Source organism: Petromyzon marinus, chromosome 8 (genome assembly GCF_048934315.1).
Source record: "Petromyzon marinus isolate PM22_M1 ecotype Great Lakes invasive population chromosome 8, UKy_Petmar_22M1.pri1.0, whole genome shotgun sequence".
Taxonomy (NCBI): Eukaryota; Metazoa; Chordata; class Hyperoartia; order Petromyzontiformes; family Petromyzontidae; genus Petromyzon; species Petromyzon marinus.
The window spans coordinates 4,675,395-4,703,322 of record NC_133674.1 but is presented as its reverse complement, the minus strand read 5'-3'; the positions used below and the strand labels follow the sequence as shown (position 1 = coordinate 4,703,322).

At 44.8% G+C, this 27,928-nt stretch overlaps 1 protein-coding gene across 9 annotated transcripts in view; it reads right to left on the bottom strand.

Annotated features, from left to right (window-relative positions):
• Window positions 1-5,943: 5,943 nt before the first annotated feature.
• Window positions 5,944-27,928, bottom strand: part of LOC116940149 (LIM domain-binding protein 3-like) — a 68,172-nt gene continuing 46,187 nt past the window's right edge. For 4 of the 9 annotated variants that reach the window (XM_032949454.2, XM_032949460.2, XM_032949455.2 and 1 more), the window contains 12 exons: window positions 25,349-25,488; window positions 25,200-25,236; window positions 21,922-21,957; window positions 20,966-21,046; window positions 20,097-20,195; window positions 17,922-17,996; window positions 16,625-16,725; window positions 13,594-13,996; window positions 12,629-12,809; window positions 10,863-10,983; window positions 10,475-10,590; window positions 5,944-8,575 (listed from right to left, as the gene is read on the bottom strand). In XM_032949454.2, the coding sequence (XP_032805345.1) occupies window positions 8,486-8,575; window positions 10,475-10,590; window positions 10,863-10,983; window positions 12,629-12,809; window positions 13,594-13,996; window positions 16,625-16,725; window positions 17,922-17,996; window positions 20,097-20,195; window positions 20,966-21,046; window positions 21,922-21,957; window positions 25,200-25,236; window positions 25,349-25,488 (1,480 nt within the window). In that variant the 3' untranslated portion in view covers window positions 5,944-8,485. The remainder of the gene's footprint in view (window positions 8,576-10,474; window positions 10,591-10,862; window positions 10,984-12,628; window positions 12,810-13,593; window positions 13,997-16,624; window positions 16,726-17,921; window positions 17,997-20,096; window positions 20,196-20,965; window positions 21,047-21,921; window positions 21,958-25,199; window positions 25,237-25,348; window positions 25,489-27,928) is intronic. The other 5 variants (XM_032949456.2, XM_032949457.2, XM_032949459.2 and 2 more) reach the window with 5 other exon arrangements.

Here is a 27,928-nt window from a genome sequence, read left to right as displayed (position 1 = left end):
ACCTCTTCCATAAGATCGGGCGTAGAGTGGCAGTCTGGATGGCGTCAGTTTCGAATTTTTCCATGAATACGTTGGCTACAACCAGAGATAGGGGGGAGCCCATTGGGGTGCCCTCAGTTTGTTTTAGAAAGTTCCATTCCAGGTGAAAAAGTTTAAACGTTTTGTTTCTTCTGCGAATTCGTCCTCGCCGCTGCGCTTGGACACGACAACAGGATCCGCACCAGGTGGGTCGCGGCGTTTATGTGCGCAGTGGGACGGAGTCGTCAAAAAATAAAATAAGATTTTGACTTCATTCGGGACCCCATGGTCCCGCCATGAGGTTCAAATAACCCCAGAGAGCCCCACAACTGGCACGGTGAGGCGAGGCCCTCATCCAGCAGTGGATTCGTTGTAATGCACACATTACGTTGTGTGCCAGCTGGCCAGGGATTAGGCAAAGACGTACAGTGAGGGGAAAAAAGTATTTGATCCCCTGCTGATTTTGTACGTTTGCCCACTGACAAAGAAATGATCAGTCTATAATTTTAATGGTAGGTTTTCTAGATTTGAAGCTTTCGTGACCTGCACATGTTCACCCCCTCTACACCGTTCATCATGCTAAGTCCGCCAATTAAATGCTAATTTTTATGCTAATTCCTTTGTCATGGCACCTTGAGTCCTCTCACACAGCTTAAAGGTCGCGGTCTGAGCTTAGCTGTGTTCACTCCAGCGCTGTCCTCGAGACAGTCTGGTCCCTTCACCTGATGAAGGCCGCTTGTGTTGTGGCCGAAACGTCGTGATTTTTGTTTTACTTTTTTACCTACGTGACTTTACCAAATAGAACCTAAGAGAATGGTAGGTTTATTTGAACATTGACAGACAGAATAACAACCAATAAATCAAACAATGTTATAAATTTATTTGCATTTTAATGAGGGAAATAAGTATTTGACCCCTCTGCAAAACATGACTTACTACTTGGTGGCAAAACCCTTGTTGGCAATCACAGAGGTCAGACGTTTCTTGTAGTTGGCCACCAGGTTTGCACACATCTCAGGTGGGATTTTGTCCCACTCTTTGCAGATCTTCTCCAAGTCATTAAGGTTTCGAGGCTGACGTTTGGCAACTCGAACCTTCAGCTCCCTCCACAGATTTTCTATGGGATTAAGGTCTGGAGACTGGCTAGGCCACTCCAGGACCTTAATGTGCTTCTTCTTGAGCCACTCCTTTGTTGCCTTGGCCGTGTGTTTTGGGTCATTGTAATGCTGGAATACCCATCCACGACCCATTTTCAATGCCCTGGCTGAGGGAAGGAGGTTCTCACCCAAGAGTTGACGGTACATGGCCCCGTCCATCGTCCCTTTGATGCGGTGAAGTTGTCCTATCCCCTTAGCAGAAAAACACCCCCAAAGCATAATGTTTCCACCTCCATGTTTGACGGTGGGGATGGTGTTCTTGGCGTCATAGGCAGCATTCCTCCTCCTCCTCCAAACACAGCGAGTTGAGTTGATGCCAAAGAGCTCCATTTTGGTCTCATCTGACCACAACAATTTCACCCAGTTTTCCTCTGAATCATTCAGATGTTCATTGGCAAACTTCAGACGGGCATGTATATGTGCTTTCTTGAGCAGGGGAACCTTGCGGGCGCTGCAGGATTTCAGTCCTTCACGGCGTAGTGTGTTACCAATTGTTTTCTTGGTGACTATGGTCCCATCTGCCTTTAGATCATTGACAAGATCCTCCCATGTAGTTCTGGGCTGATTCCTCACCGTTCTCATGATCATTGCAACTCCACGAGGTGAGATCTTGCATGGAGCCCCAGGCCGAGGGAGATTGACAGTTCTTTTGTGTTTCTTCCATTTGCGAATAATCGCACCTTCTCACCAAGCTGCTTGGCAATGGTCTTGTAGCCCATTCCAGCCTTGTGTAGGTCTACAATCTTGTCCCTGACATCCTTGGAGAGCTCTTTGGTCTTGGCCATGGTGGAGAGTTTGGAATCTGATTGATTGATTGCTTCTCTGGACAGGTGTCTTTTATACAGGTAACAAGCTGAGATTAGGAGCACTCCCTTTAAGAGTGTGCTCCTAATCTCAGCTCGTTACCTGTATGAAAGACACCTGGGAGCCAGAAATCTTTCTGATTGAGAGGGGGTCAAATACTTATTTCCCTCATTGAAATGCAAATCAATTTATAACATTTTTGACATGCGTTTTTTTGGATTTTCTTGTTATTCTGTCTCTCACTGTTCAAGTAAAGCTACCATTAAAATGATAGACTGATAATTTCTTTGTCAGTGGGCAAACGTACAAAATCAGCAGGGAATCAAATATGTTTTTCCCTCACTGTAACCCACTCCAACAGAGTATATCCACAATGGAGCTACTGAGGCAAGTGCGAGAATTTGTAATGCCCCATAAACCATTCTTGTATCGCACTGGAACCAGGTCATTAGAGGTAAATGTGTCACTGGGGGTGAATCTCGAGATGATGCCTCATTGTACTTATATCGATCTCGGTCACCGCAAACTTTATGGTCGTGGCTTGTCTTGGATTATTGTTGGTAATGCGTGACCAAAATGTGATTCACTAACACAACCAAAGGTGAGATCTATTAGGCAATTCGCTGATTTTCTGGACCAATGTTTTCCCATGAACATTAACTTAACCACACACTCCAGTGTTCATATTCAAAATAATGGTTAAAAGGTAGGGAAACTCCAACAATGTAATCTTGATTTGAAGCTTTCGTGACTGCTGGAATCCATACTCTTTGGTTCTTTCGGTAAAGTCACGTAGGTAGAAAAATAATAGATCACGACGTTTCGATCGCAACACAGGCAATCGTCTTCAGGTGGGACAACCACAGCAATAAAAAACTGCTGAAGTAGGCGAGATATCTGCCGTGGCACGAGGTTATATAGTAGGCCTCGGCAGTAGGGGGGGGAGATAGAAGGGGGTATTGATAAATAATTGACCTTGAAACCCAGTTAATAGGCCAATATACGCAAATACCAGTTTTATTTTGTGGATGTTCATGGATGGCTCTTGCCTATAACATCAGCCAACCCAACGGCATGTCTGACGGGCCACACTGCCGATTATATTCAGTTTAAACTACGGTAGTCCAGGGTTCTCTGCAAAAACATGCTCCTGGAAAACAGTGCAGAAGGGCTCGAGACTGAGGGACACGAATCTTCGTCTCATCCCATACATCGCTGGTGTCTCATTACAGACGGAACTCTGTTCGTCTCATCTCACACCGCACCCTCGTCTCATCCAACACAGAAATCCCATCTCATACAGAACTTTTATCTCATCCATGACAGAACCCTCATCTCATCCAATGCAAAAAGTTTGTCATCCAACACAGAACCCTCATCTCATCTGAAACAGAACCCTTATATCTAAATGTTTCCCACGTATTTTACCCGTCCTAATCGCCATTGCTAATCATTTACATTTTGTCACCTGTTGATGAGACAATGTACAGTAATATCAACTCCCTGCCTTGGCCTCAATTCTAATCTCCAGTACGGTAGACCATTGCTGCATGCATTGCTAATATAGTGAATTACAATTTGTCACTATATAAACATTTTAATACCTCTTAATAATACCACATTATATATCAACCTACAACACGTTTGAACTTATTTACGTTTAAGGCATTGCGACATTTCTACAACTGACATTAACACAAAAGATTGAAACACATTACAAAAATATTCATGTCACCCTAAATGTAATTTTTTGTAGCTGTTTTAAACTTACCTGATGCTCACTGTTTTCTCAAAGACACCAAGAGGACTTTGGCCTGATGATTGGTCTGGGGAAAACCGAGCCATCGTATCCCCAGCTATCAGCTTAATGCTGTGGACTGGTTCTGCTACCTTGCTAGTACTGTACTGAGTGATGCATCGCTGGACTTAATTTGGCCGTCTGTCCTTCAGACTCTGGCCACAAGACTTAAGTTGGGTACCAAGTGTAAAGTCTACGCGGGTAATCGTGATTTCATTTAGGACAGGGGTAGGGAACCTTTTTTCTGCCAAGGGCCATTTGGATATTTATAACATCATTCGCGGGCCATACAAAATTATTAACTTAAAAATTAGCCTTTTATATTTGGTCAAACATTTTATTAACTCACCCCTAATGTGATGGCTGGAACTGCTTCTCTTTGGTGAGGTGTGTGATGTTAGCTGGTATTGATGATGTTGCTACTCGCAACTGCTGGTCCAGGTTTGCTCCTAGATTTATTGAATTTCGAGCCCCGCCTGCGATTGCCTTGGCAGCGCCACACCAAATGATTTTGCGGGCCTCATATGGCCCGCTTGCCGGACGTTCCCCACCCCTGATTTAGGACCAAAGACATGGGCACCGTAGCAATGGCATCTGAGACAGCTTGACAGGGTTCAACAATGCCACCTCAGGTCCTTGATGATGATTTTGCTGGCAGAGCAGGGTGTCCACTGTGGAAGCGATTGGTCGTGTAGGGATACTTGCCATGTCCACTGTATTGAAGTATATAGGCCAATCTTTCCAAGGCTGACCATGTAGTCAGAATGAAGGATGGAAGGCCACCCAAGGACATCATGCATGGGCAATTGAACCCTATGGTGGGACCCCGGGGTCCCATAAGCCCCCGGCTCTCGCATAAACATATATATATTATATATAATGTATATAATGTAAACATTATATTATAATGAACACAAAAACTTTGCTCTTTTTCACCAATGGGTTTGAAGGATGGTGGCAAGTGTTGCCTTGTTAAACTATGCATTTAAAACTGAAAATTACTTCCCTGCAGTACCTATATTTAAATACACTATCGAAAAAATAATTTACACCCCTCTGTCAATCAGTGTTTCTCAGTGTGGATTTGTGAACACAGTTTGTAAACAGTACATAAAATAGTATGCGTTTTCAATGCGCTGTTCATATTGTAACAAGCGTTTATACCAATGTTACTCTACAGAGTAGTGGGTCGCCGCTCCTCTTATCCACATTGATACGCGCGGTATGTGGGGACTATGGCTTAACCGCAAAAAAAAACGTATCTGCACAGATGCATACGGACAAGAGAAGTATTATCAAACAGGAGGAATTAACGGTGCAACGCATCTCATCTGTTAAATATCTGCAGGTAATAGGATTGTTATCGATTGATCCTGGCTGCAGACATTGGTAGGCCACAAATAATAATGAAGATAAGAGAGCAGTTTGACTGTATTATGCATACCGTTATGACAAATAAAGGACTTAAGTCGTAAAAACTAGATTCGAAGCTTTTGTGACTACAGGAATTACTCTGGTTCTTTCGGTATTGTCAGGTAGAAAATCAAATCAAATAGAATACGTTTCGGTTGCAACACAAGCAACCATCATCAGGTAAGAATGAATGATAAAACACAGACACGGGAATAGCATAGGCAGACACATGCAGAGAGAGACGCACAAAGACACGCCGAGCGAGACACACACCAAGACAGACAGGACAACGAATCTGTGCCGAGGCCTTAAATAGAGAGAGGGGGGAGGAGCCGGGGCACAGACGGGACTGGTAAGGCGAGACCAGCTGACAAACGAGGGGACAAGGAGGGAGCAGTGTGGAATTCCGGAACAGTGGCCGGAGGAGAGACAATGGTTTAGAGCAAGAAAATAGAAAGTTTGAGAAAGCAAATTTAGTAAAATTAAGAAGCGTCATGCAATGCAACACAGAGGGTCGGTTAACACACAGTTAACGCATAGCCCTGGTTGATTAACGTTCTTCCAAAGGTTGATACATTAGAAGTAAAGTGTGAGTTGTGAGTAAACCAGATTGTGAGTAAACTAGATTCAAAGCTTTCGAAACCATTGCCTCTCCTCCGGTCACTGTGTTCCGGAATTCCAGTAAAAATCACAACCTTGACACATGATTTATGAGAGCTAATGTAACAAGTATGCACATAAAGGAACACGTGCTCATGGTAAATCTAAACTTTATTGAGATAAATTGTACATGCATACAATTTCACATGCAAATTAACACATGAATGAAAAAACAACTCTTATGACCCTAAGCACCATACTGCTTACATACCAATGTATATGCAAATTTGTAAAAATACAGTGTCTATATTGTCAACTTTGGATTTGCAGTCTGATATGGATGTGCAGCTTTACCAATTAAAACGTGTATTTAAAAAAATCCTCAACAACGTCCAAATTGTCATTAAATTCTCAACACGACCGTATGTCTCATTGCTAATAACGATGTCACTGTAATTTAAATATTGTGAAAATTATTTCAACATTTAATGCTTTAAACTGGCCAAAACACCGCTTTCACTTGCAGTGCCTAAAAATAGTTGGATAACTTTTCACGCAATTACCCTTCTTCAGGGACGATGAACTGTACGTTTAAAAACACAGTATGGTTGACATATTGGGCGACACTTAAAACATCTCAGGCCCAACAGCTAAAATCCCAATGCTATAAACACGCACGCCTATTTCACCAACAGAAACTACTCTTAAGATATTTTCCCAGTACAGGTCTGCGATGGGCACACGCCTATTAAACCTGCAAAAAACAGCTTCCATTTCGCACACACACCTGTCACAATTTGGTGAATTCATCAAAATCAGCCACAATTCCTTACACCAGAGTCCAAAAAGGAAATAAAAGCCACGTAGCAATATAAAAAAAAATACTGAACATTTTGTTTCAGAGAAAACAAATAGCATGCCAAGCTACGTGTTTAAACTCAGTGCACACCAATGTAAACCACAGTCATCGGAAACGTTGCAACGCTTTTTTTTGTTATTGTCAGGAACAAAACCAATCAATTAATGGATTTCGCACAAGGCAACAACAATAATCAACATTACAGTGAAGCTGCTGCTTAGACGAGTATTCTTGATTCACAACAACACTTGAAGCTGATTTTCATGGCTCAATTGTTGAATGTGACGTTTGCTGGCTGCACGATTTATGCCTCCGGGATTTAATTTGATCCACAATAAACGTATCACTGTACAGCTTTATTTCAACTGCATGCATAGCTTTGTCTAGACAGCCATCAAATCTGCATCTCCGTCCACCTACATTGTTGTATTGAATGTAATGTATGTATTACAAACATCTATCTTCAAGGCACAAAAGTTGGATGGCTACTCGACAGACTCGTCTTTTGTCTATTGCTGCATAACCTTAGACACAACAGAGAATACTGTATAACCTAATTTCGATTACTATTCAAACCGTGCCCCTCAAGCCCTTTTTGACATAGGAAAAACGTATTCACTTTAAAACATAATATCTTATTCAAATTAGTGTTATCATGCATGAAGATAGAATTACTACATGGCATAGTGTCAGTGATTTGGCTTGTACACAAAACGTTCACTTTCAAAAGCTGGTGCTGTGTTGGCATTTACTTCACGTACAGCTCTCCTCTTCTTAACATTGACACATTGTTGCAATATAGCGCCCCCTTTCAAAACATTACAGTATTAGAATATCAGAAAAACACCACAATCCGTACTATATAGACTCCGTTTCCCAGTCAGAACCTCTGGCAAAACAGTACATTATTTTGTCTCACTGATATAACATATCCTTTGCCTACCACATAGATACCCACATACCTCTCCAGACTCCTATCCCACATCCATGCCTGTTAAAACTAACTTTGGGCATGATCACCATCACTACCATCGTCCGTGTGAGGACCAATCCCGTCAAAATATCTATCGCATGCACCACCATCACCTGCATCACAGTCACTATTGCACTGACCAGTCATGCTGACAATCCATCATGCTGCCGCATTAAATTTTAGGCCATCCATTTGTAAATGAATGCCGTCCCGTGGTGTAATGAGACCATTGGAAATCCTTGCCGCCGCCTCTGACAGCTGAATCACAGAGGGGTTGACCGGTTGGTTCACCAGCGCATCAGCAAGTGCACTGCGTATTTTTGGAACCAATTGTTTACACAATAAGGCACCGTTCTATCAGCGCAGCAAACCACGTCTCTCTGCATGTCACGAGCCCGGCGACTTGTGAGAACAGCCCTGTGATCCACGCAGACCAGTGCACGGGGTTAAATATAGAGCATTACCAGTGACGGTACAAACTGGGCTAGCTGACCTTTGCCCAAAGGGGAGTGTATAAACCTACAAAGAAATAAATACTCCCGATATTTTTGGAACGTAAGCACACACCGCTGTTTAAGATTTATGCAAATCTTATAATTATCTTTCTAATGTGGGTATTTATTTATTAAATGAGCAAGGGAATTCAAACTTTAATGGATTTAATTTTAATGCCAATGCTTGGAATTTTTTTAATCGCTTTTTTCAAATTAACGCCACTGGTAGAAGTTATTGTTGTGTGCATTTTGTCCCACTTTAAAATTAATCTACGAGTGCATAGATATTTTATGCCAAAAAAGCATGTGTCAGAAACTCAATCGATACAAATGCTTTCACGTATGAGTGTAGCGTGTGTGTGACCAGGTTTAGACATTGATGGCATGGGCATGTTTCTTGCAGAGTGGCTTGTCTTTCTTGGAGTAGAAGGGCTGTCCCTCAAGGTTCACATGACACACCTACACAGTGAAATGCAGCAGAAGTTAAAGACTCAAGAATGAGAAAGAAAGCAGACGACACATAGAAGCCAGACTATTTTTGAACAGTTGACCACTGCAAACACAGCAGCAGAAGGCAACTGATACCGCCAACAGCAGGGGGCTGTATCCCCTCTGGGTCAGAAAATCAGAGCCGGCTGCCTATAATGGTACCGGGAGATGCCATCTGGTGAATGAGATATTTAAATGGAGGTCTTGTATCGCGTGTCACATCTCAATATGAGCATGGAATGTCAACCTGGATACATACATCACGTTGGAAAATTTATTATATTTGTAATTTATGGAATGCTCCTCCCTTGGAATTGGGAAGATCAACTGCCTTTCATGCCATTAGCATGGTTGGCTAAGTACGGTGCAAAATCAGAACTATAAATTTTTAAATATATACAGTGAGGGAAAAAAGTATTTGATCCCCTGCTGATTTTGTACGTTTGAACAGTGAGAGACAGAATAAAAACCAATAAATCCAAAAATGTTGTAAATTGATTTGCATTTTAATGAGGAAAATAAGTATTTCAGGAGGGATTTTGTCCCACTCCTATTTGCAGATCTTTTCCAAGTCATTAAGGTTTCGAGGCTGACGTTTGGCAACTTGAACCTTCAGCTCCCTCCACAGATTTTCTATGGGATTAAGGTCTGGAGACTGGCTAGGCCACTCCAGGACCTTAATGTGCTTCTTCTTTGACGGTACATGGCCCCGTCCATCGTCCCTTTGATGCGGTGAAGTTGTCCTGTCCCCTTAGCAGAAAAACCACCCCCTAAGCATACTGTTTCCACCTCCATGTTTGATGGTGGGGATGGTGTTCTTGGGGTCATAGGCAGCATTCCTCCTCCAAACACGGAGAGTTGAGTTGATGCCAAAGAGCTCCATTTTGGTCTCATCTGACCACAACACTTTCAACCAGTTGTCCTCTGAATCATTCAGAGGTTCATTGGCAAACTTCAGACGGGCATGTATATGTGTTTTCTTGAGCAGGGGGACCTTGCGGGCGCTGCAGGATTTCAGTCCTTCACGGCATAGTGTTACCAATTGTTTTCTTGGTGACTATGTTCCCAGCTGCCTTGAGATCATTGACAACATCCTCCCGTGTAGTTCTGGGCTGATTCCTCACCATTCTCGGCTGATTCCTCACCATTCTCGGCTGATTCCTCACCATTCTCATGATCATTGCAACTCCACGAGGTGAGATCTTGCATGGAGCCCCAGGCCGAGGGAGATTGACAGTTCTTTTGTGTTTCTTCCATTTGCGAATAATCGCACCTTCTCACCAAGCTGCTTGGCAATGGTCTTGTAGCCCATTTCAGCCTTGTGTAGGCCTACAATCTTGTCGCTGACATCTTTGGAGAGCTCTTTGGTCTTGGCCATGGTGGAGAGTTTGAAATCTGATTGATTGATTGCTTCTGTGGACAGGTGTCTTTTATACAGGTAACAAGCTGAGATTAGAAGCACTCCCTTTAAGAGTGTGCTCCCAATCTCAGCTCGTTACCTGTATAAAAGACACCTGGGAGCCAGAAATCTTTCTGATTGAGAGGTCAAATACTTATTTCCCTCATTAAAATGCAAATCAATTTATAACATTTTTGACATGCGTTTTTATGGATTTTGTTGACAGGATTAGATCCAACAATTGGCCAAGCTGTGGTCCTATATTTGGATGTTTGGTCAACTCCATTAATGTTTATTTATACATGTGGGAGGAAACCAGAGTGCCCGGATAAAACCTACGCGAGCAAGGGGGTAACACTTGATCCCTGTACAGATAGGCAACCTTGATGTCCACGGGTAGGGAGTTTCATGAATTTGCGTGATCCACCAATCCTCAAGAATAACATCAACAAATAGAATATGACACTCACAGCGCAGATGAAGCAGGTATCGTGCCAAGTATGGCCAAGGGCCTCGATGAATTTGTCTCCAGCCTCAACGGGAAAGTCACAACCATGGCACTTGGTGCTAAACAGCACCACGTAGTCTGTGAACACACACAGAGCACCACAGGGAAAGTTACACCGGGCTGGGAAAACAAGAACAAGCCAAGCTGCAGGTGTATTTAGTGACACCAGGTATCTACAACAATACTCCCAGTACTGATACACACTGCACCCATTTATTGAAAAATGCATAATGGACAAGTATCAGAATTGGCCAGCACTCATGTGGAAAGGAGGATCGGGACAAGTCGGTCCAACAGTGTCGCGTGGTCGCTTGAATGCAAGTTCCGCACAACGGTGAGGAGTGGGGTACCTTTCTCGCAGTAAGGCTCGCCGTCCTCCATGTGGAAGAGGCTGTTTCCAAAGGGCTTGCCACAGGATGCACACACAAAGCAGGTGGTGTGCCACGTCTGCCTCAGGGCGTGCATGATCTCCTGCAGCCAGAGGGCACAAGCGAGAGCAGAACGTGCAGCAGTCATGAACGTGTCGCCCAGTGAAAGACTGAAATTCGACGGAGGAAATGAGATCAGCTCGTGTACAGGAGTGAGACGGGTTGTGGTATCGCAGAACTACGGGGGATCGCAACGATGTGGGGAAGCCGACAAACAGTAGTGCGAGAACATGGTCGATGATATTGTCGATAAACACAATATATCACTCATTCTACCATGGAATGGATGGTGGGTTATTGCTTTATACACCGGGTCAGCGACTTTTCATTCACCCCATGTACATATGAATAATATGCACTATACAGGCAGTCTCTGACTTACGAATGCCTGACTTACGAATATCCGCACATACTAACGAGCTTCCATGAGATATACTCTTTGGTTCTATTGGGTATTATTTTCACCTACGTGACTTTACCAAATAGAACCAAAGAGTATGGATCCTAGCAGTCACGAAAGCTTTAAATCTAGAATTCCATGAGATACTTATGTTTTAACCATCCGTCGTGCGAATGCAAACTCGCACTTGCGAACTGAACTGCGGAACTATTTTGTTCAGCAGAGCAATCTGCCGCGAGAAGTAATGAGTCCCAGCATTGCGCTATCAGTGAGTGTTCGTATGAATGTGTGCACTTGTGCACATGTTGTGTGCAAAAGTGAGTGTGTGGGTGTGTGAAAGTGAGTGTACGTGTGGGTGGAGTGGCAGTGTAGTGGTTAGTACGCTGCCTTACGAACCCGGCGACCGGAGTTCGATTTCCGCTCAAGGCCAAGACCAGTTACGATTATCTCAACCCACCCTGGGCCTCCCTTAGGTAAACTCAGCCTCAAATTGAGTACCTGGTGCAGGAGACAAAGGCGGCCGGGCGTGGTGCTGGCTACCCATCCCCTCGTGTGCCGTTCTAGCCTTCAAAGGTTCTTGCTAACAGCACTTGCCCCAACAGTCTGTTCAAGCTATACGGGGGATATCTGGCCTTTGTTTTGTGTGTGAAAGTGATTGTGTGTGCATGCACATGTGTGTATGTGCACGTGCGGGTGAGCCCCCATGTGTGTGTGTGTGCGCAATTATGGGCACTTATTGCACCCCTTTTGACAAGCAAGGCAGCATCAGGATTCTAGTTAAGTGAAATTAAAACTTTTTTTTTACATTTTCTTATAACTTTCTTTTGTTTACTAAAAAGTATATATCACAGTTTTACATACATATGTACAATATTTGTTCTTATTTATGAGTTTAACAATGCTTCCTTTTTTTGTTGAATCGTAACATATTTTAGAACACTGACCATATGGGCATTTAAATACAGTACATTGTTGTGTTCTGACTTACGACTTGTTGGACTTACGAACGGGTCTCAGGAAAGGAACCCGTTTGTAAGTCGGGAGCTGCCTTATAAATAAATAAATACGAAATGGACATATCTTACAGCTCGGGTATGGTCATTTTATACTGAATCTACACATCAGATTCATACAAAAATATCTGTTTATTCATTTACTTGGTCATATCATACATGTAGGATATGTTCATCTTGCATTGAATCTACATGGCTTATTTGTTTATTATGCTGCTGAGCACCACCCGATGAAAGGTTTCTCTTCAACCTCCCACACACACGCACGCACTAACCCCCATGATCTTCTTGCGGCACTTGGCGCAATCCGGAGCAAAGTACTTCTCGTAGCAGGTCTCACAGTACACGTTTCCCTGCTCCTCCACGAAGCCGGTCTCAGTCAGCGTGGTGTGGCACTGGGCGCAGTTGAACTCGGCCGGATGCCACGATTTGCCCAGCGCCACCAGAAAAGGGCCGCTGAGGGGTGCCAGGACACGCACAACACGCAGGGGCACGCGGCGGCTCCCGGGGAGAAGGCGAGGAGGTGGGGGGGGGGAAATTCTGAAACTGTGTAAACTATGGTTTAATGTTTCGCCGAATATTTCCCGGGGCGCTGCCATACTGGAGTAGGTGGCATGTGACTGTTGGCAACCACAGCCATGCCAAGAGAGGTATACCGGATACACTCTGCAGGTGCAGAAATACTTTTGGGGTGACTGATAAGGACAGACCTGGCTGAAATCCACAAATGGTAACTTATGCTTGATATTGGTCTTTTTTAGTCATTCTCATAATTGTATTCAAATTGTGTGATTGGTATCATTTCGTGAGATAACGTGTGCATTTGGAACTCTCGTGAGGCATCCATGTTGGTTGGAGAACTACCTGCGAAAGATTATATCACAAAACAACTCCAAATGGCCCCTGATCCACACGGAACACCCTAATCTCGCAAAATTAAGCAAATGTGAAAATTAACGTTGTACTTTTAATTCAATCTTTCGTGACTGGGGTTATGTCCATCGACTTACTGTGCTTGAAAAGCCAATGTAATCATGGTTACCTCAGTGTTTTGACCCTGGGGCAACCTGGTTACCTCGGGTTGACATTAGACTGAGAAACCCAAACTGTAACTGGATGGAAAGACAGCGGTGGGGAGTGAGCAGCACGCAGTGTAGAGGGAGAGACAGAGCTTCATCTGTGGGGGAGCGACAACAGTGGAACCTCCACCGACACAAAACAAAACCACGGGGCGACTCACCGGATGATTTGATTGCACTGGCCGCACATGGGTGTGCGTTGGCTGGGCTGGCAGTGCTGCGCCCACTGCACCTTGCCGCGGCTTGGCGAGACGGCCTGCCCGTAGCCTGGGCCCGGAGCGACGGCGTGGATAGGAGCCGAGGATGGGGCAACCGGCCCACGCTTCGCCGGCGCGAACGGCGGCGCTGGCGGCCCATGCTGCGCTGGCGCACCATATCCCTGACCGCCGCCACCGCCGCCGCTGGCCGGTCCCACCGACTTGGAGATCGTCGTGGTGCTGCGATCCGCCGTGTACTTCTGCGCAAACTGATCATCGGTGACCCACGGGGGGCGGCTAGCGGGCCCACCGGAGGGAGTGGCCTCGGTGCTCGGCAGATTGATGGTGATGCTGCTGTTGACATGTCCTGAAGCGGATTTGAGAGAGTGGCAAGTAGGGGCAAGTGGCACGTTACCACTGTGATGAGGCACCACATCAGAGAATACTCCAACTCATCGACACAAGGTACACTGCATAACCTACCGAGTATACCACATAACCCACACCGAGTATACCACATAAATCTTGACTTAAAGCTTTCGTGACTGCAGGAATTCATATTCTTTGGGTCTTTCGGTAAAGTCACGTAGGTAAAAATAAAATAAAAAATCACGACGTTTTGGCCACAACACAAGTGGCCTTCATCAGGTGAAGGGACTGGACTGTCCAGAGGACAGCGTTGGAGTGAAGACAGCAAGCCCAGGTCGCGTCCTTTAAGCTGTGTGGGAGGAAACAAAAAACGCCTTGGCAAAGGAATTAGCATAAAATGATGTATTGGACCGGCACGGTGGGGGAGGAGAGGGGGGGGAGTTTGCATAATGTTGGTGTTAAGGGAAATAAGCTGCTGTGAAAGCACAAATCAGATTTGAAACACGGCAGAACGAATTCTTCTGCCGTAGCTGATCACTGTTACAACGCTGTGGGTGATCACGATATAGTTTTCTCCGATACCAAGGTTCTCTGCAAACCCACGGGTTTGTATCAGAGATTTGTCCACGAGGCAATTCAGATTTACAAATACAGACACAATTTCAACCGAGAGGATGGTTTCAAATTAAGCAATCATTGGAAAGATGTTCTAAATCAAACCAAACATTAAACTAATTTTCAATGGTACAGTATATGTATTCAAGTAGTGGTATTCCATACTTTCACAGCAGCTTATTTCCCTTCACACCAACATTATGTAAACTCCCCCCCCTCTCCCCCCCCCCCCCACCGTGCCGGTCCAGTACATCATTTTATGCTAATTCCTTTGTCAAGGCGTTTTTTGTTTCCTTCCACACAGCTTAAAGGACGCGACCTGGGCTTGCTGTCTTCACTCCAACGCTGTCCTCTGGACAGTCCAGTCCCTTCACCTGATGAAGGCCACTTGTGTTGTGGCCGAAACGTCGTGATTTTTTGTTATTTTATTTTTACCTACGTGACTTTACCAAATAGAACCAACGAGTATGGATCACGTAGATAGGTTCAAAGAAAATAAAAAATAATAAAACTACGATGTTTCGATCACAACACAAGCGTTCGTCATCAGGAAGAGGGGGTTAGCTTCTATAGGTAAACTGTTTATAAAGGTTTGAAATGGGCGTAGCCCAAATGTCAGCAGCCAATGGTAATGTAAGTGGCGGGCAGTGACCGCGACGGTGGTGGGTTTTCCCACCAATCAAAGGGCTGCCCAGTAAAAATTAGCATGATAATGTGAGATCGTTGAGAGGTCTCCACGACGGGTGCCCTGAGGTGGCGATGTTAATGTGAGAGATTAACATGTTAATGTGAGAGATTAGCATGTTAATGTGAGGGATTAGCGTGTTAATGTGAGAGATTGGCATGTTAATGTGAGAGATTAGCATGTTACTGTAAGATATTAGCATGTGAATGTTAGAAATTAGCATGTTCATTGGAAGATCGCAAAGAAAAAACCTTGAGCGAGGTGAGCGAGGTGGCTGTGTTAGGGTGAGAAATTTTACCTGTTAATGTAAAATCAGAGAGCCGAAAATAACAACTAACATCAGAAGGTGGTAGAATGGGAACATCACAGCCAGTTATGACTTCAACTGGTTGATAACGTCCTTCCCATGATTGCTCAGTTTATACCCATCTTCTTGATTGAAATTGTGTCTGTGTCTATATATGTGGATGGCTTCATGAACGAATCTTTGTTGAAAGCCAGTAGGTTTGCAAAGTACCTTCGTCTTAGAGAAATCAATTTCGTGGAATCATTGGAAGGACATTATCAACCAGTTTAAGCCATAACCATTTCAAACCTTTATAAACAGTTTACCTTTATAAAAACATTTTTTTGTTATTTTCTTTGAACCTATTTATGTGACTTTACCGAAAGACCCAAAGAATATGTATACCACATAACCCACATCGAGTTTACCACATAACCCACACAAAGTACTTCATATAAATGTAAGGGATTGGCAAGCCACCCTCACGCACACGCACCACGCAGACACGACATCTCCGCTCTCACTATAACACGCACCAATCACACGTGTGGGAATGCGCTGGACAGGGGTCAGGGGTTAAAGGGTAGTGACGTCACTCGGACCAGGCGTGCCCGATGTGGATGTGTATTGGGAGCGAGGGCAGAGATGGAAGGGTTAAAAGGGGCTGTGGGACGTGTGTTTGGGGTTGGTTTTGGAACGAGTGTTGCTGTGCGTTGGAGAAATAAAGAAGTGCTGGAACCATTCTCCAACTCCTCTTCATAACCAAGAGTATACCAGATAATCCATAGTACACCACGTAACCCACACAAAGTACTTCATATAATACAGAGTACACCACATAACCCACAGAGTACACCACATAACCTACACAAAGTACTTCATATAGTGCAGAGTGCACCACATAACCCACACACAGTACTTAATATAATGTAAAGTACACCACGTAACCCACACTCGGCATAATACACAATGAGCACGTAGCATAGCCTCCACACATTAAGAGTGAGAAGCACGTTGGAGCGAGAGGTTTCGAGCGGCACCTGGCGCTGGCTGGTTGGGCCGGATCGTTGCCGTTGTCACCACGTTGGGTCTGGGGCTGTGGCCCACGGTGGGTGGGGGTCCAGAGTGCAGCGCGTGGGAACTGCGGCCGACGGAGACACAGCCAGGACGTTTCGACTGCAAATTGCCTTTATCTATTGAGCGGGTCGGCGCGCCGTGAAGATTCACACTCGGCTGTGACGTAACGGAGACGGACGTGGTCGCACGCTTCTATACTCCAGCACCGAGTTTTCACGTTGAGTCGAGGTCACAGTTGGCCAAATGTGACTTTCATTAAGACTGTAAATACTAAAGATGCTATGTTAATTTGTATTACTAACAGCTGTGGTTAAAGGTAGGCAGCACGTAATGACAAATGCGGGAAGACACCACCTCTGATTTAACGAGTCAGATGGTCTGGTAAAGAGATCGGTTATCATCAGCAGCTACCATGTTCTCTCCACTGATGGATGAAGGCCTCCCCGTGTTGTCACTATCTCTCACAGTCCTACGATGGAACAATCCATCCAGCACCAGCGTGTGAACTGAGTTCATTGCTCCATTGCCTTGGAGGACGTCCTCTTTGACGAGTTCCATATCTTGGTAGCCACTCCGTTGTTATTTTTGACCGTTGTCACTTCTTGCCCGTGGTGCATCCTGGTCAAGCCCTGCTCAGTTTTCTTAATACTTTAGTTTGGGTGATGTCATTAACCTGCATATGTTCTCAAATCCATGCATTCCTCTGTTTCTCAGTATTTCTTAGTACACTTTTCACTTTTTGATCTATATATATTTTTAATGACCCCAGTGTTTCAGAGTTACGTGTCATAGCAAGCAGTGCACACTGATTAAACACGTGCTTATTTCGGCACATTGGTACTGAATGTTACTTTTCATTACACAGCAGAGTATGTTTACCTGGCACAGCTACTGAATGCACAACAAAATGAAAATGATGAATAGGCACAGAGAACAGGTTATTTATATCCAAGTATGAGCAGTCCCCGACTTACGAAAGGGTTCCATTCCTGAGGCCCGTTCGTAAGTCGAACAGTTTGTAAGTCGGAACACAACAGTGTACTGTATTTAAATGCCCACAGTCAGTGTTATGAAATGTATTTCGGTTTAACAAAAAAAGGAAGCATTGTTAAACTCATAGAACAGGTTGGAAAGTTGAACTCAATCATGAAGAGTCACAGTCATCATCAATCTGAAATTTCTGCACCATATAAATGGCCTTAAGTAGACAGAAGAGTCACCCCGTTGGCAAGTTACTCGCAATCCAAGGTTTCACAGTACCTAATTTGCTTGGAGGCAGCAGAGGAGGCTGAGTAGGCATAAGAGGAGGTAGAGACGCTCTGCTGGAAAGAGGAGCTGCAAGCGTGGAGTCATGGAGAAGCAAGAGTAGTTACGAGTAAATACATGCCTCATACCCAGCCCAGGCAGGATACATCTTACGGCGTGTGGCCTCCTGCCAGACAGACTAGATCCCCAATTTACACAGTCGTCAGCGAGGAATAATGCACTTGCAGAAAAAGAGGAGAAATGAGTACCACATAATTTCTGAGAAAATTACCATAAACAACAGGAATTGTAATGGGAATGCAGTGAGCATGAATCAAATGTTTTACTGGTCTCTAAAGGCCATAAAAAGTTCGGATTTTTTTTCTGATACCAAAAGTGTGCTTTAGCTTAAAAGTTATATGTCTCACTGACAAGCGATGCCATGTGCTAGTATGAGTATACGCTGTGTTCGATGGTTAAATCGTATCCTGCTTGGCCAAAGTAGAGTGTCATGACATATGTATGTCTCGGTGGAATGTGTGATGGGTGCGGTGAATTTTAAAGCCGTGTAGGGCTGGCTGCAAGCGGTGCATGCCAAGGCAAAGTCCAGCGGGGCGTTTGTTGAGCGGATTTACGTGACTTTAGTTAAAAGAGACTGCTCCGAAATTCCATTCCAACCACGGTGTCTACGCTTAGCAATGCCGTGTATTTTTAAAGGTGCTGCACGATGGTTCCGTTCTGATCACTTCAACATGATTAATTGTTTCACCCATGCATCTTCCAAGAAAAATTACGTTGACGTCAGTGGCAGACAAACAGCATGGTTTAGGGCTCGGAGAAAAGCAGAATATGTATACAAAGCAGTACTCTCGAAAAATATCATTGAGTGTCGAAACTGTTATATAGGAGGATCCTCCATAGGGAAGTTTGGCCACTTCCCTTCATAGAAACTTTGCATGGTGGTGACAACTAAAATACCTGGGAGAAAATCTACACGTGATGAAATAGATATTTTTTATCCATTGAGATAAATCACCAATTAATTTACTACACTGACATCTCCTGGCCACCTCGTAGCACTGCACGTTGAGTTGTGTCCACAGAAATCATCCTCATCCACCAACCCTTGCTGAAGAGTTGCTGGCTTATTGGCGCGCGCCACTGCAGACCGCCCCTATTTATGACATGAAAAATGTGAGATTTTGACCCATGAGAGGAACAGCTGTGTGGCAGTGTAATTAAAGAGAGAAACCAGGGAGTGAAATTTGTTGACTCACAAGACAATCGGAAATTAATCACGGTGTTGCCACCTGCTACTTCCTGAGATACCGCTTGTACTGTTTGACTAACGACAATAAACCACGCGACCAGGGTTTGTAGTCAACAGAACTGGATTTGACTATCTAAAGGGGTCAATTGCAAAATGTTCTATATATTTGAATTGCTGAATACATTTAAATATTTCAAATCTCGGGTTTGGACTGAATTTATTAGAAAGGGCAGAAAAGCACATTTTGGTATATTATTTTGGCAATCATTAGTGATTGGAATGAACCACAGAAAAATCTACTTTAACCGTGGATCATGATTACTGACCAATTTTCAAACCTCCATATTGTCGCTGAAGGGGCAACTTGTGATATTTATGTTAACAACTCACAGGTTAATTAAAATCTAACTTAACTCCAGAATATGTTAAAGAGCTCATAGCAGCATCTCAGCCTAGCGACTGAATGTGGCAGCACTATGCCAGGAGTCCCCACATCACCACCAAGGGATTGCCCCTGCTCCATGATGAAATGATGCTCTGGGGGTCTGGACAAGGAAAATGAAAACGGTTGCACATGTAATTCTGTATTATTGGGGTGCCGCTGTGGCAAGATGTTCACTCCCTTGCCTGCTATGCAGGATGTCGCGGTTCCGACCCTGATGCCTGTATATTTGGAGTTTGTGTGTTTCTCTCCCTGTGGTCACGTGGATTTTTCTCCGGCTCGTCCGGGTTTTCCCCTCCATATTTAGAAACATGCGCTCAAGATTATTTGGCTGCTTTAAGTTTCCACATCATAATCCACTTCGTTGAGCTATCTTTCTGGCCAGGTCGCTTCTGAAAAAGCTATGTTGCTCAGTGGGGCCTTACCTGGTAAAATAAAAAAAAATAGTTTAGTTTAGTTTAGAAAAGTGAAGGCAGACCTAGAGGACAAAGCGGCAGACAGCGCAGCAGATGCCTGCGCGCTTGCATTTGGCGCCTTTGGAAGCGGCTGGAGCTTTGAGGTGAAAGGCAGAGGTGAGCTGAAGATAGGAGAGAGAGAGAGAGTGGCGTGGGGCACATAGGTCAAGCAGAAACGCTCATGTAAGGATGGGTCACGACAATCAGAATGAAAGCAGGGAACATTCAAGCGTCAAGCAATAAGCTCCTGACATGCAATGCACTTTTGTCTTCCCCATTCATGTGTTACACACGTGTGTTACATAATAAATGCGTGTAGGTAAACTTCACTGATGCACTTGATAGTGTATGCAGTGGACTCATTTACAAACATAGCAGTACTTATATGTACAGAGACAGAGCATATGTATTTTTTTTACTCCCAAATTGCACTCCTAACATCAGTAATAGAGAATATGAATTATACACTAATGCAAAGATAATAGTGTTTTTTTCTCATTTACTGGTGGGACAAGCGCTGTTAGCAAGCGCCTACTAAGGTCAGCACCTACGTTCGGAGTGCAAAGTATAGAAAAGGTAAGCAAATCACAAGCAAAACCAAACTATTTTTTTATTTTACCAGGTAAAGCCCACTGAGCAATTAGCTTCTTTTTCAGAGTTATTGAGTTGATTGGCAGAACCAGCCAGGTGGGGTAAAGCATGGTCACTAATACCGTTTCCAATAGTCTGGTTAACGTGGAAGAGTAGACCAAATGCCACTACGAGAGTTTGCTCTCGTAGAGACCCTTCTGCCGGTCGTGCCATGAGCGATTGCAGGACCGCACCTTTGGAAGGACAGCGTCATAGGTTACGGCCCCAATGGCCCCCCATGACACGTTCGTGCCGCCAGTACCTTTTAGACGCCTGCACAGAGGCCGTGGCCACTTGCGCCTGGTTGGCCGAACCGCCATCATAAGCTGGAGCTCCGTGCGGTCTGGGAAGAGGAGAGCGACAGGTGGAGCAAGCCGCAGGCAGGGGAAGAGGGGCGCATCACCATCAGCGGAGTGGCAATTGGACATTAATGAAGATGGCACACACTGGTTTAAAACATGTTTTGCTGCAATAAACTACAAAGACAATAATGGTCTCGAGCATCGAGACTGGGCCCGGCATAGGGAGAGCACGCTGCATTGTCCAAGCGCAGCAGTGCCATCCGCTGCGTTGAGACACCAATGGGGGCCGAGTGGACAATTACATAAATAAATTAACAAAACCTCAAGTGAGTTTTCCCCTCAACTTCAGACTGTTTAGAATGACAAAATCATCACTAGCTGGTGCTTTTATGCAACCGATAACTGGACTCTGGTGTATTTAAACATCCAAATAGGTGAGCAACTCCACACTCCTGACCGCGCGGTAGCTCTGCAGGTTTCAAGCTCTTGTGGGGAGGCTTGACCATCAGAGAAGGGCGTGCTGATGTCGGTTACTAGGGGACCTACAGAAGACATCTTACCCCCCCCCCGCCCGTCCGAGAGATTGGAGGCTCAACCAGGACTCCCAGAGGTGGGGGCAAAAAGGGGGAATTTAGCCCAGGCCTCACACCAAAAGAAGGCCTCATAACAGGCCTGTTTGTTGTTTCTAATAAAGGGGGCCCACATGGTATTCTGCACCAGGCCTCCAGGAACATCTGAGTGGTCCCGGGCAGAATCATGCATGGATATGGACCGGCGATGAGAGGACCCCGTTTCGGACATGGGTCCCCGGCTTTTGCATCAGCGCAGACATCGGGACCAGAAGCGAATCCAGTTGGAAGGGGGCTGTGGGGTGTGGGTGACGCAGGGAGGGAAGGGAGGGATGTTCGCGTTTTACCCGTGCTGGTTTTCTCCCGCCCTTGACTCATCCTCACTGAGTTAGAGCGACGTGCGAGTGTTTGCAGGTATCACGATCGATCGAGCCGCACGTGGGAAGAAGATGCGAAATGGAAAAAAAAGTGTGATGGTGCATTCACAGCTTTTTTTTTATCTTCTTCTGACAAGCACATGATTAATTTACACTCGCACAATCAAATATCGCAAAGGCATAGTGGGCTTTGTGTGTGACGAAAAAAAAATACACCCGTACAAGCGTTTTATGCGAATTTCAGAGTTAATATCATAAGCTCAATCAATGGACAGTTCATACAGATGGATTGCATACATCAGACCAGAAAACCTGAATGAATTGCACAAAGACGTGAGCATGCTTATCACTCACATTAGCCAGTTCAATTCCTGGGGTGTGAATTGAATTCCAGATGTTGCCATCTTTCCAATTAAATGCCTTTTCATGTTTTTCTGGCGATTACAACACAATGGTCATGCACATAGAACTCATCCGCAGCAGGCCATGCTCATCAGGCAGCAAACGTATATTAATTGTATTACGGTTGCATTTGTATTTTTGCATCCGCACCTCAGATTAGCGCAGTTGCCTCCGTACGGTGCGAAAGAAGTTCAACATACAAACATCTCACAGCGTTGTGAGATGAAATTTTGCATGAATGACGGTATATACAAATGTATAACAACAATTATGTTTACTATACTGCAGATAAGACATTTCTTACAGAGACTCGCCCAGGAAAATGACATGGACAAATATATGGAGCCTATCTGTCCCTGCAACGTGGTATTTTCTCTTTTGTGAATAATAATTGTAGCTTTTTTTTTCTCCGTTTATATTCAAATTGTGCTATCGACGCCATGCCTTGAGATGCAGACATTTCCATTCGGTACTCTTGCAGATAGCAGTGCATCACCCTGTGTCAGAGAACAGCTCCAGATCTACCTTTGAAGTCCCTTCAATAGAAGTCTTAATCTACACTAGGTGGCACATGTTTATACGGGGTCTACAAAGAGTGTCCTTTACATGGCAATCGGATACAATAAGCATACAATGGGAATTTACATGGCATCGAAACGAAACTGCATCTCAAGCTACTTTAGGGAAACTGCAAGCATATTTATTGGATACGCTGAGGCAAGCAGTTATGCGCAGGGGGAAACAGAGATAGGGGAGATCCGATTGAAGTATTTCACTATCAGAAGTGAACTGCAGACAAATAAAGTAAAACATCAACTTTAATACGATGCTTTTTTGTGCATCCATTGACTATTGGACTCCCATCGACTCTCCACTTGAAAACCAAGTATATTCCCGGATGACGGACACTGAGATTTTATTTTAAGACGTAGGCGTTTTACCAGCAATTACAACTAGCTTCACTAGCTTCATAATTCCTGGTGAAACGTTGTACTCAGATTGTAAATGTTGTGGCTTGGCTCTCCAACACACCGGTGTGCTGTACTCGTGACTAATTGGTACGTTCTGTTTACATGACAACCCTTACTAGTTGACTGTGTCCGGTGGTGGCCGGTTTAACGGCACATTTATATATTTACGCGATCTAACCCAAAAAAAACTGTATTATGACTGAGATTTTAACTCGGGATCTCAGCGGTGCCCGAGCTCAGTGCTCTGGCAAGGCCGCTGTGAGCCTCCTTAGCCACTCGGCCATCTCCTGGTTGTCCTCCATTGAACTCACATGGAGACAGGATGAAGATCGGCAAGTGAGTGTGCTACGTTCTCAGGACGATAAACTCTGAGGACGTTTAAGTCGAGGCGGAGTGCATAGATGTTGGAATTGTCAACCTTGACTGGCATCCTGACATACGAATTACATTCTTGAAACAAAATACTGAAGCAATAGAATAAAATATGGAACAAACTGTACAATGCTCATTGTTATGCCGGCTAAAAATGCATCTTGGAACGCAGACCCCTTGGGGTTTGGTACCCCATGGATTTTAATTAACAAAGGCAGGGAAGTTGATTGCAGTTGCGAGTGAACAAATGAAACTCCCACGGGAATCAACCCGAGGTTGGTCACCAAGAATCAACTCAATCGCAGTAATAGAGGAGACCGCAAATAAATGTTGCTGTTGAACTGCAATAAAAACTTAATTTGTGAATGTGAAAGTGAGCAGGTGGACGAGTGGGTGAGTAAGCGGACGGTTGTGTGGGTGAATGGGTGAATGACTGAGAAATGCATGAAGGAGTGAGTGAGATAACAAGTGAGCGTGTGAGTGACGGCTTCATGACAACCAAATGGAAACAAAAAAAAGTCCGATTGATTGGTTCAGGCTGTGGGCATGACAGCACTGCATCTATGCACACTGCAGTACAGTTATATGTAAATACATATGAATACAATTGCTTAAACAATAATTTCTTATACAGTTAATCATCCACAGTGCTAAATATTACTGGTAGGAACCTCCTGGTTACACCAGCCCACAGGGGATTAGTGTCCGTCCGTCCGTCGTGCATCCAAAAATGGGAGGGGTGGGGCTGGGTGGGGAGGGGCTGGGTGGGGAGGGGCTGGGTGGGGGGATGGGGCTGGGTGGGGATGGGAGGGTAGGGGGGGCTGGGTGGAGAGGGGAGGGTGGGGAGGAGCTGGGTGGAGAGAGGAGGGTGGGGAGGGGCGGAGTGGGGAGGGTGGGGCTGGGTGGGGGGTGGGAGGGGTGGGGCTGGGTGGGGAGGGCTGGTCACCCCGTGGTGCCCTTATAAAACTCACCATTTAACCTACTCACGCCGGCTTGTGCCCGCCCTCACAGTCGGGAATATTTGGGGAATACACCACACCGCCGTTGACCCTGCCCATTGACTGAGCAACCCAACGTTCCTACCAGCTCCCTCCGCAGGAATGTGTTTAACATAGATGCGTGAAATGATCTGATAGGATGTTGTCTGGAATGTGGGATGGTAGGAAAGACAGCACTCAGACTGCCAGACCATCCAATAACGATACATATGGAGAACTGCTCAATGGATGTGACACATTCTGACAAAACCACAAAGACATGGAATGTAATGTTTAGCAGTAGCTAACACAATACATACTGGTTTTAGAATTTGCAGAAAATCAGCATGGATAAACAAATGTTTGGTACACGTGTAAATATTGTTGGTTTTCTTTTTGCATTCTCTCCTAAATGATGGCACTTGAAATACGTATACTCTTGAGGCATATGACTGAGTACAGCTTGCATGTTAACGGGAGAATGCCTCTACACCTTGGTGACATTGCATGTCTCAGATCACGCTACCTGGATTTCTTCACGGATTCGCCATCCAGGTCTGGCTCTGAAGAGGAAACAAGACACGCATCAAGGTCAGCGATCCTCACGGCACGATCGGCCGTGGCACACACAAGCGGCGACGCCGCCGCCGAGCGCGGCAGTGTGGGAGTACGCACGTCCTTCGGTGCCGGTGAGGTGCGCCAGTATCTGGAAGGAGCGCGACTGATGAGCGGCGGTGCCCTTGGCGTCGTCCCCCTTCACCACGGCCTGGTACACGTGCGACGACGTGTCCACGTGCGGCTCTTTGGCGGCGATGCTGCTTGCCATAACAGCGGACGTGCGCGCGCGTTACTCAAGCCCGGCCTCGTGCGCCCGAGCGCTTGTGCACGCGCACACACGCACACACGAGTACACACGCGCACACACATCCACACGCACGCATGCATGCAGTCACATGTATGTGTGCACCAGTGCTGCCAGACAGATTCTTTACTCCAGTGGCCGCTTGGTTTTGAATGTTCCATATTTTTTTACGTCATTAAGCAACACAACTTAAGGGAGAAAATCGCTTAAAACTGATTCGTGCAACAGGCCAAGGGCTAACGAGCAAAATTTTGCATTCTGGAGGATTCCACAGAGGTTTATTTTGGTATAAGGCAACACTAAACTTTAAAATCTTTTCTACTCATTATGTAAGCTCTGGTCAATTTCTTCTTTGCTTGGCAAAGACAGTTTACAGTTCCCAGCAGAAATCAATGCTTGAGCTCAAAGCAATAAACCATTGTAACATTTACCCAAGTACCAATTGCAATGCTATTTTAAATTGTAACTTGTTCAACAAAGTCATTATTTATTAAAAGCTGTGCAGAATTACAGCTCAGGTGCTAATAATCAACTTATGCATATTTTCATATTCCTAATAATAACCATGAGTGATGAAATCATTTCATGAGCTGGGACTGCGGGGACTTGGGTGGTGGTAGTGGTGGCTCCGGGAGGCCTTGATCCAGCAGTGGATTGACCATGGCTGATGACGATTGATAACCACATAGAGTACATGTAAATTTTGACTAACTTTCGTGACTGCAGGAATACATATTCTTTGGTTCTTTCGGTAAAGTCACGTAGATAGAAAAAAAAATGAAGTGAATAAAAATAAAAAGAATAAAAATAAAATAATAAACAACAAAAAACACTCATGTAGACTGTAGCCTGGTTCTAATCGGAGTGTAGACTGTAACCTGGTTATTAAGTTTGGTGAGTGTACTGGCAGTCTATAATGTAGACTGTAGCCTGGTTCTTAATCTCGGTGAGCGTACTGGCAGTCTATAATGTAGACTGTAACCTGGTTATTAAGCTGGTATTGGCAGTCTATGATGTAGACTGTAGCAATGGTTATTAAACTGAGTGAGCGTACTGGCAGTCTATAATGTAGACTTATTCTTGGTTCTTTCAGTAATTTTAATATAAAAATATTTATATAAAAACAAAAACCACGATGTTTCGATCGCAACACAAGCGGTCGTCATCAGGAAAAGGGGGGTTAACCTCTAAAGGCAAACTGTTTATAAAGGTTTAGAGATGGGCATAGCCCAAGTGTGTCAGCAGCATGGGCGGGGCAGCTAATGTTAATGTAGGAGAAAGCAATGCCAATGCAGTGGGTCTACATCAATCAAAGGGCCGCCAGGCAATCATTTGCACCTCGCTCCACATACCCACACTGTTGACGGTGGAGGTTGACAATAAAACACAAATCAAGTCATGACCAAAAGTGGCTGATGACACCTTTCCAATGATTGCTGAGTTTATAACCATCCTCTCGGTTGAAATTGTGTCTGTGTCTGTATATATGGATGGCTTCATGAACAAATCTTTGTTGATAGCCAGTAGGCTTGCAAAGAACCACTGTCTTAGAGAATTAATTTCGCGTGAACCAGCCGCATTAAAATAATGATCAGCCACCGCAGAAGTATTGGTCCTACCGTGTTTCAAATCTGCCTTATGCTCACGAACACGGTCCGAGACATGTCACTTAGTTTCCCCAAGATAACTGCTGCCGCAGATACAACTTAGTTTGTAGACGCCGGGATATTGCATGTCAGGAATCTTGTCCTTCACAGATGGGATTAGATCACAAATTTTATGCACTGTGTTAAATCGGACCTGGATCTTGTGTTTGTTCATGATTTTGGAAATCTTTTTGGTTACCCCTGCTATGTATGGCAAGGTAATGGTTTTGATTGGACCCTCAGATGGCTCTTTGCTCACAGTTGGGGTGATGGCTTTGCGGATTGTGTAGTCAGAATATCCATTCGCCTTGAGAGCTTGGTGTACGTGTTTGAGTACACTGGTTAGGTGTTCATGGTCGAAGATACATTGAGCTTTATGGTGTCGCGTTTTGATGAGGGAATTCTTCTGGGATGGATGGTGGTGGGAATCAGGTTTTCGGTAGGCATCAGTATGGGTTACTTTCTTGCAGACAAAATAGCTCATTCAGCCATCTGGTCTCTTTTTAATTAGGACATCCAAGAAAGGTAGCATGCCATCCTTTTCTACCTCCATGGTGAATTTGATTGCTGGGTGTATGGAATTGATGTGGTAAAGGAATTGGTTCAGAGCTGGTCGGCCATGTGGCCAGATGACAAATGTGTCATCCACGTACCTCTTCCACAAGGACGGGCGTAGAGTGGATGCCTGGATGGCATCCATCTCAAAATTTTCCATGAAAATATTGGCTACAACCGGAGATAGGGAGA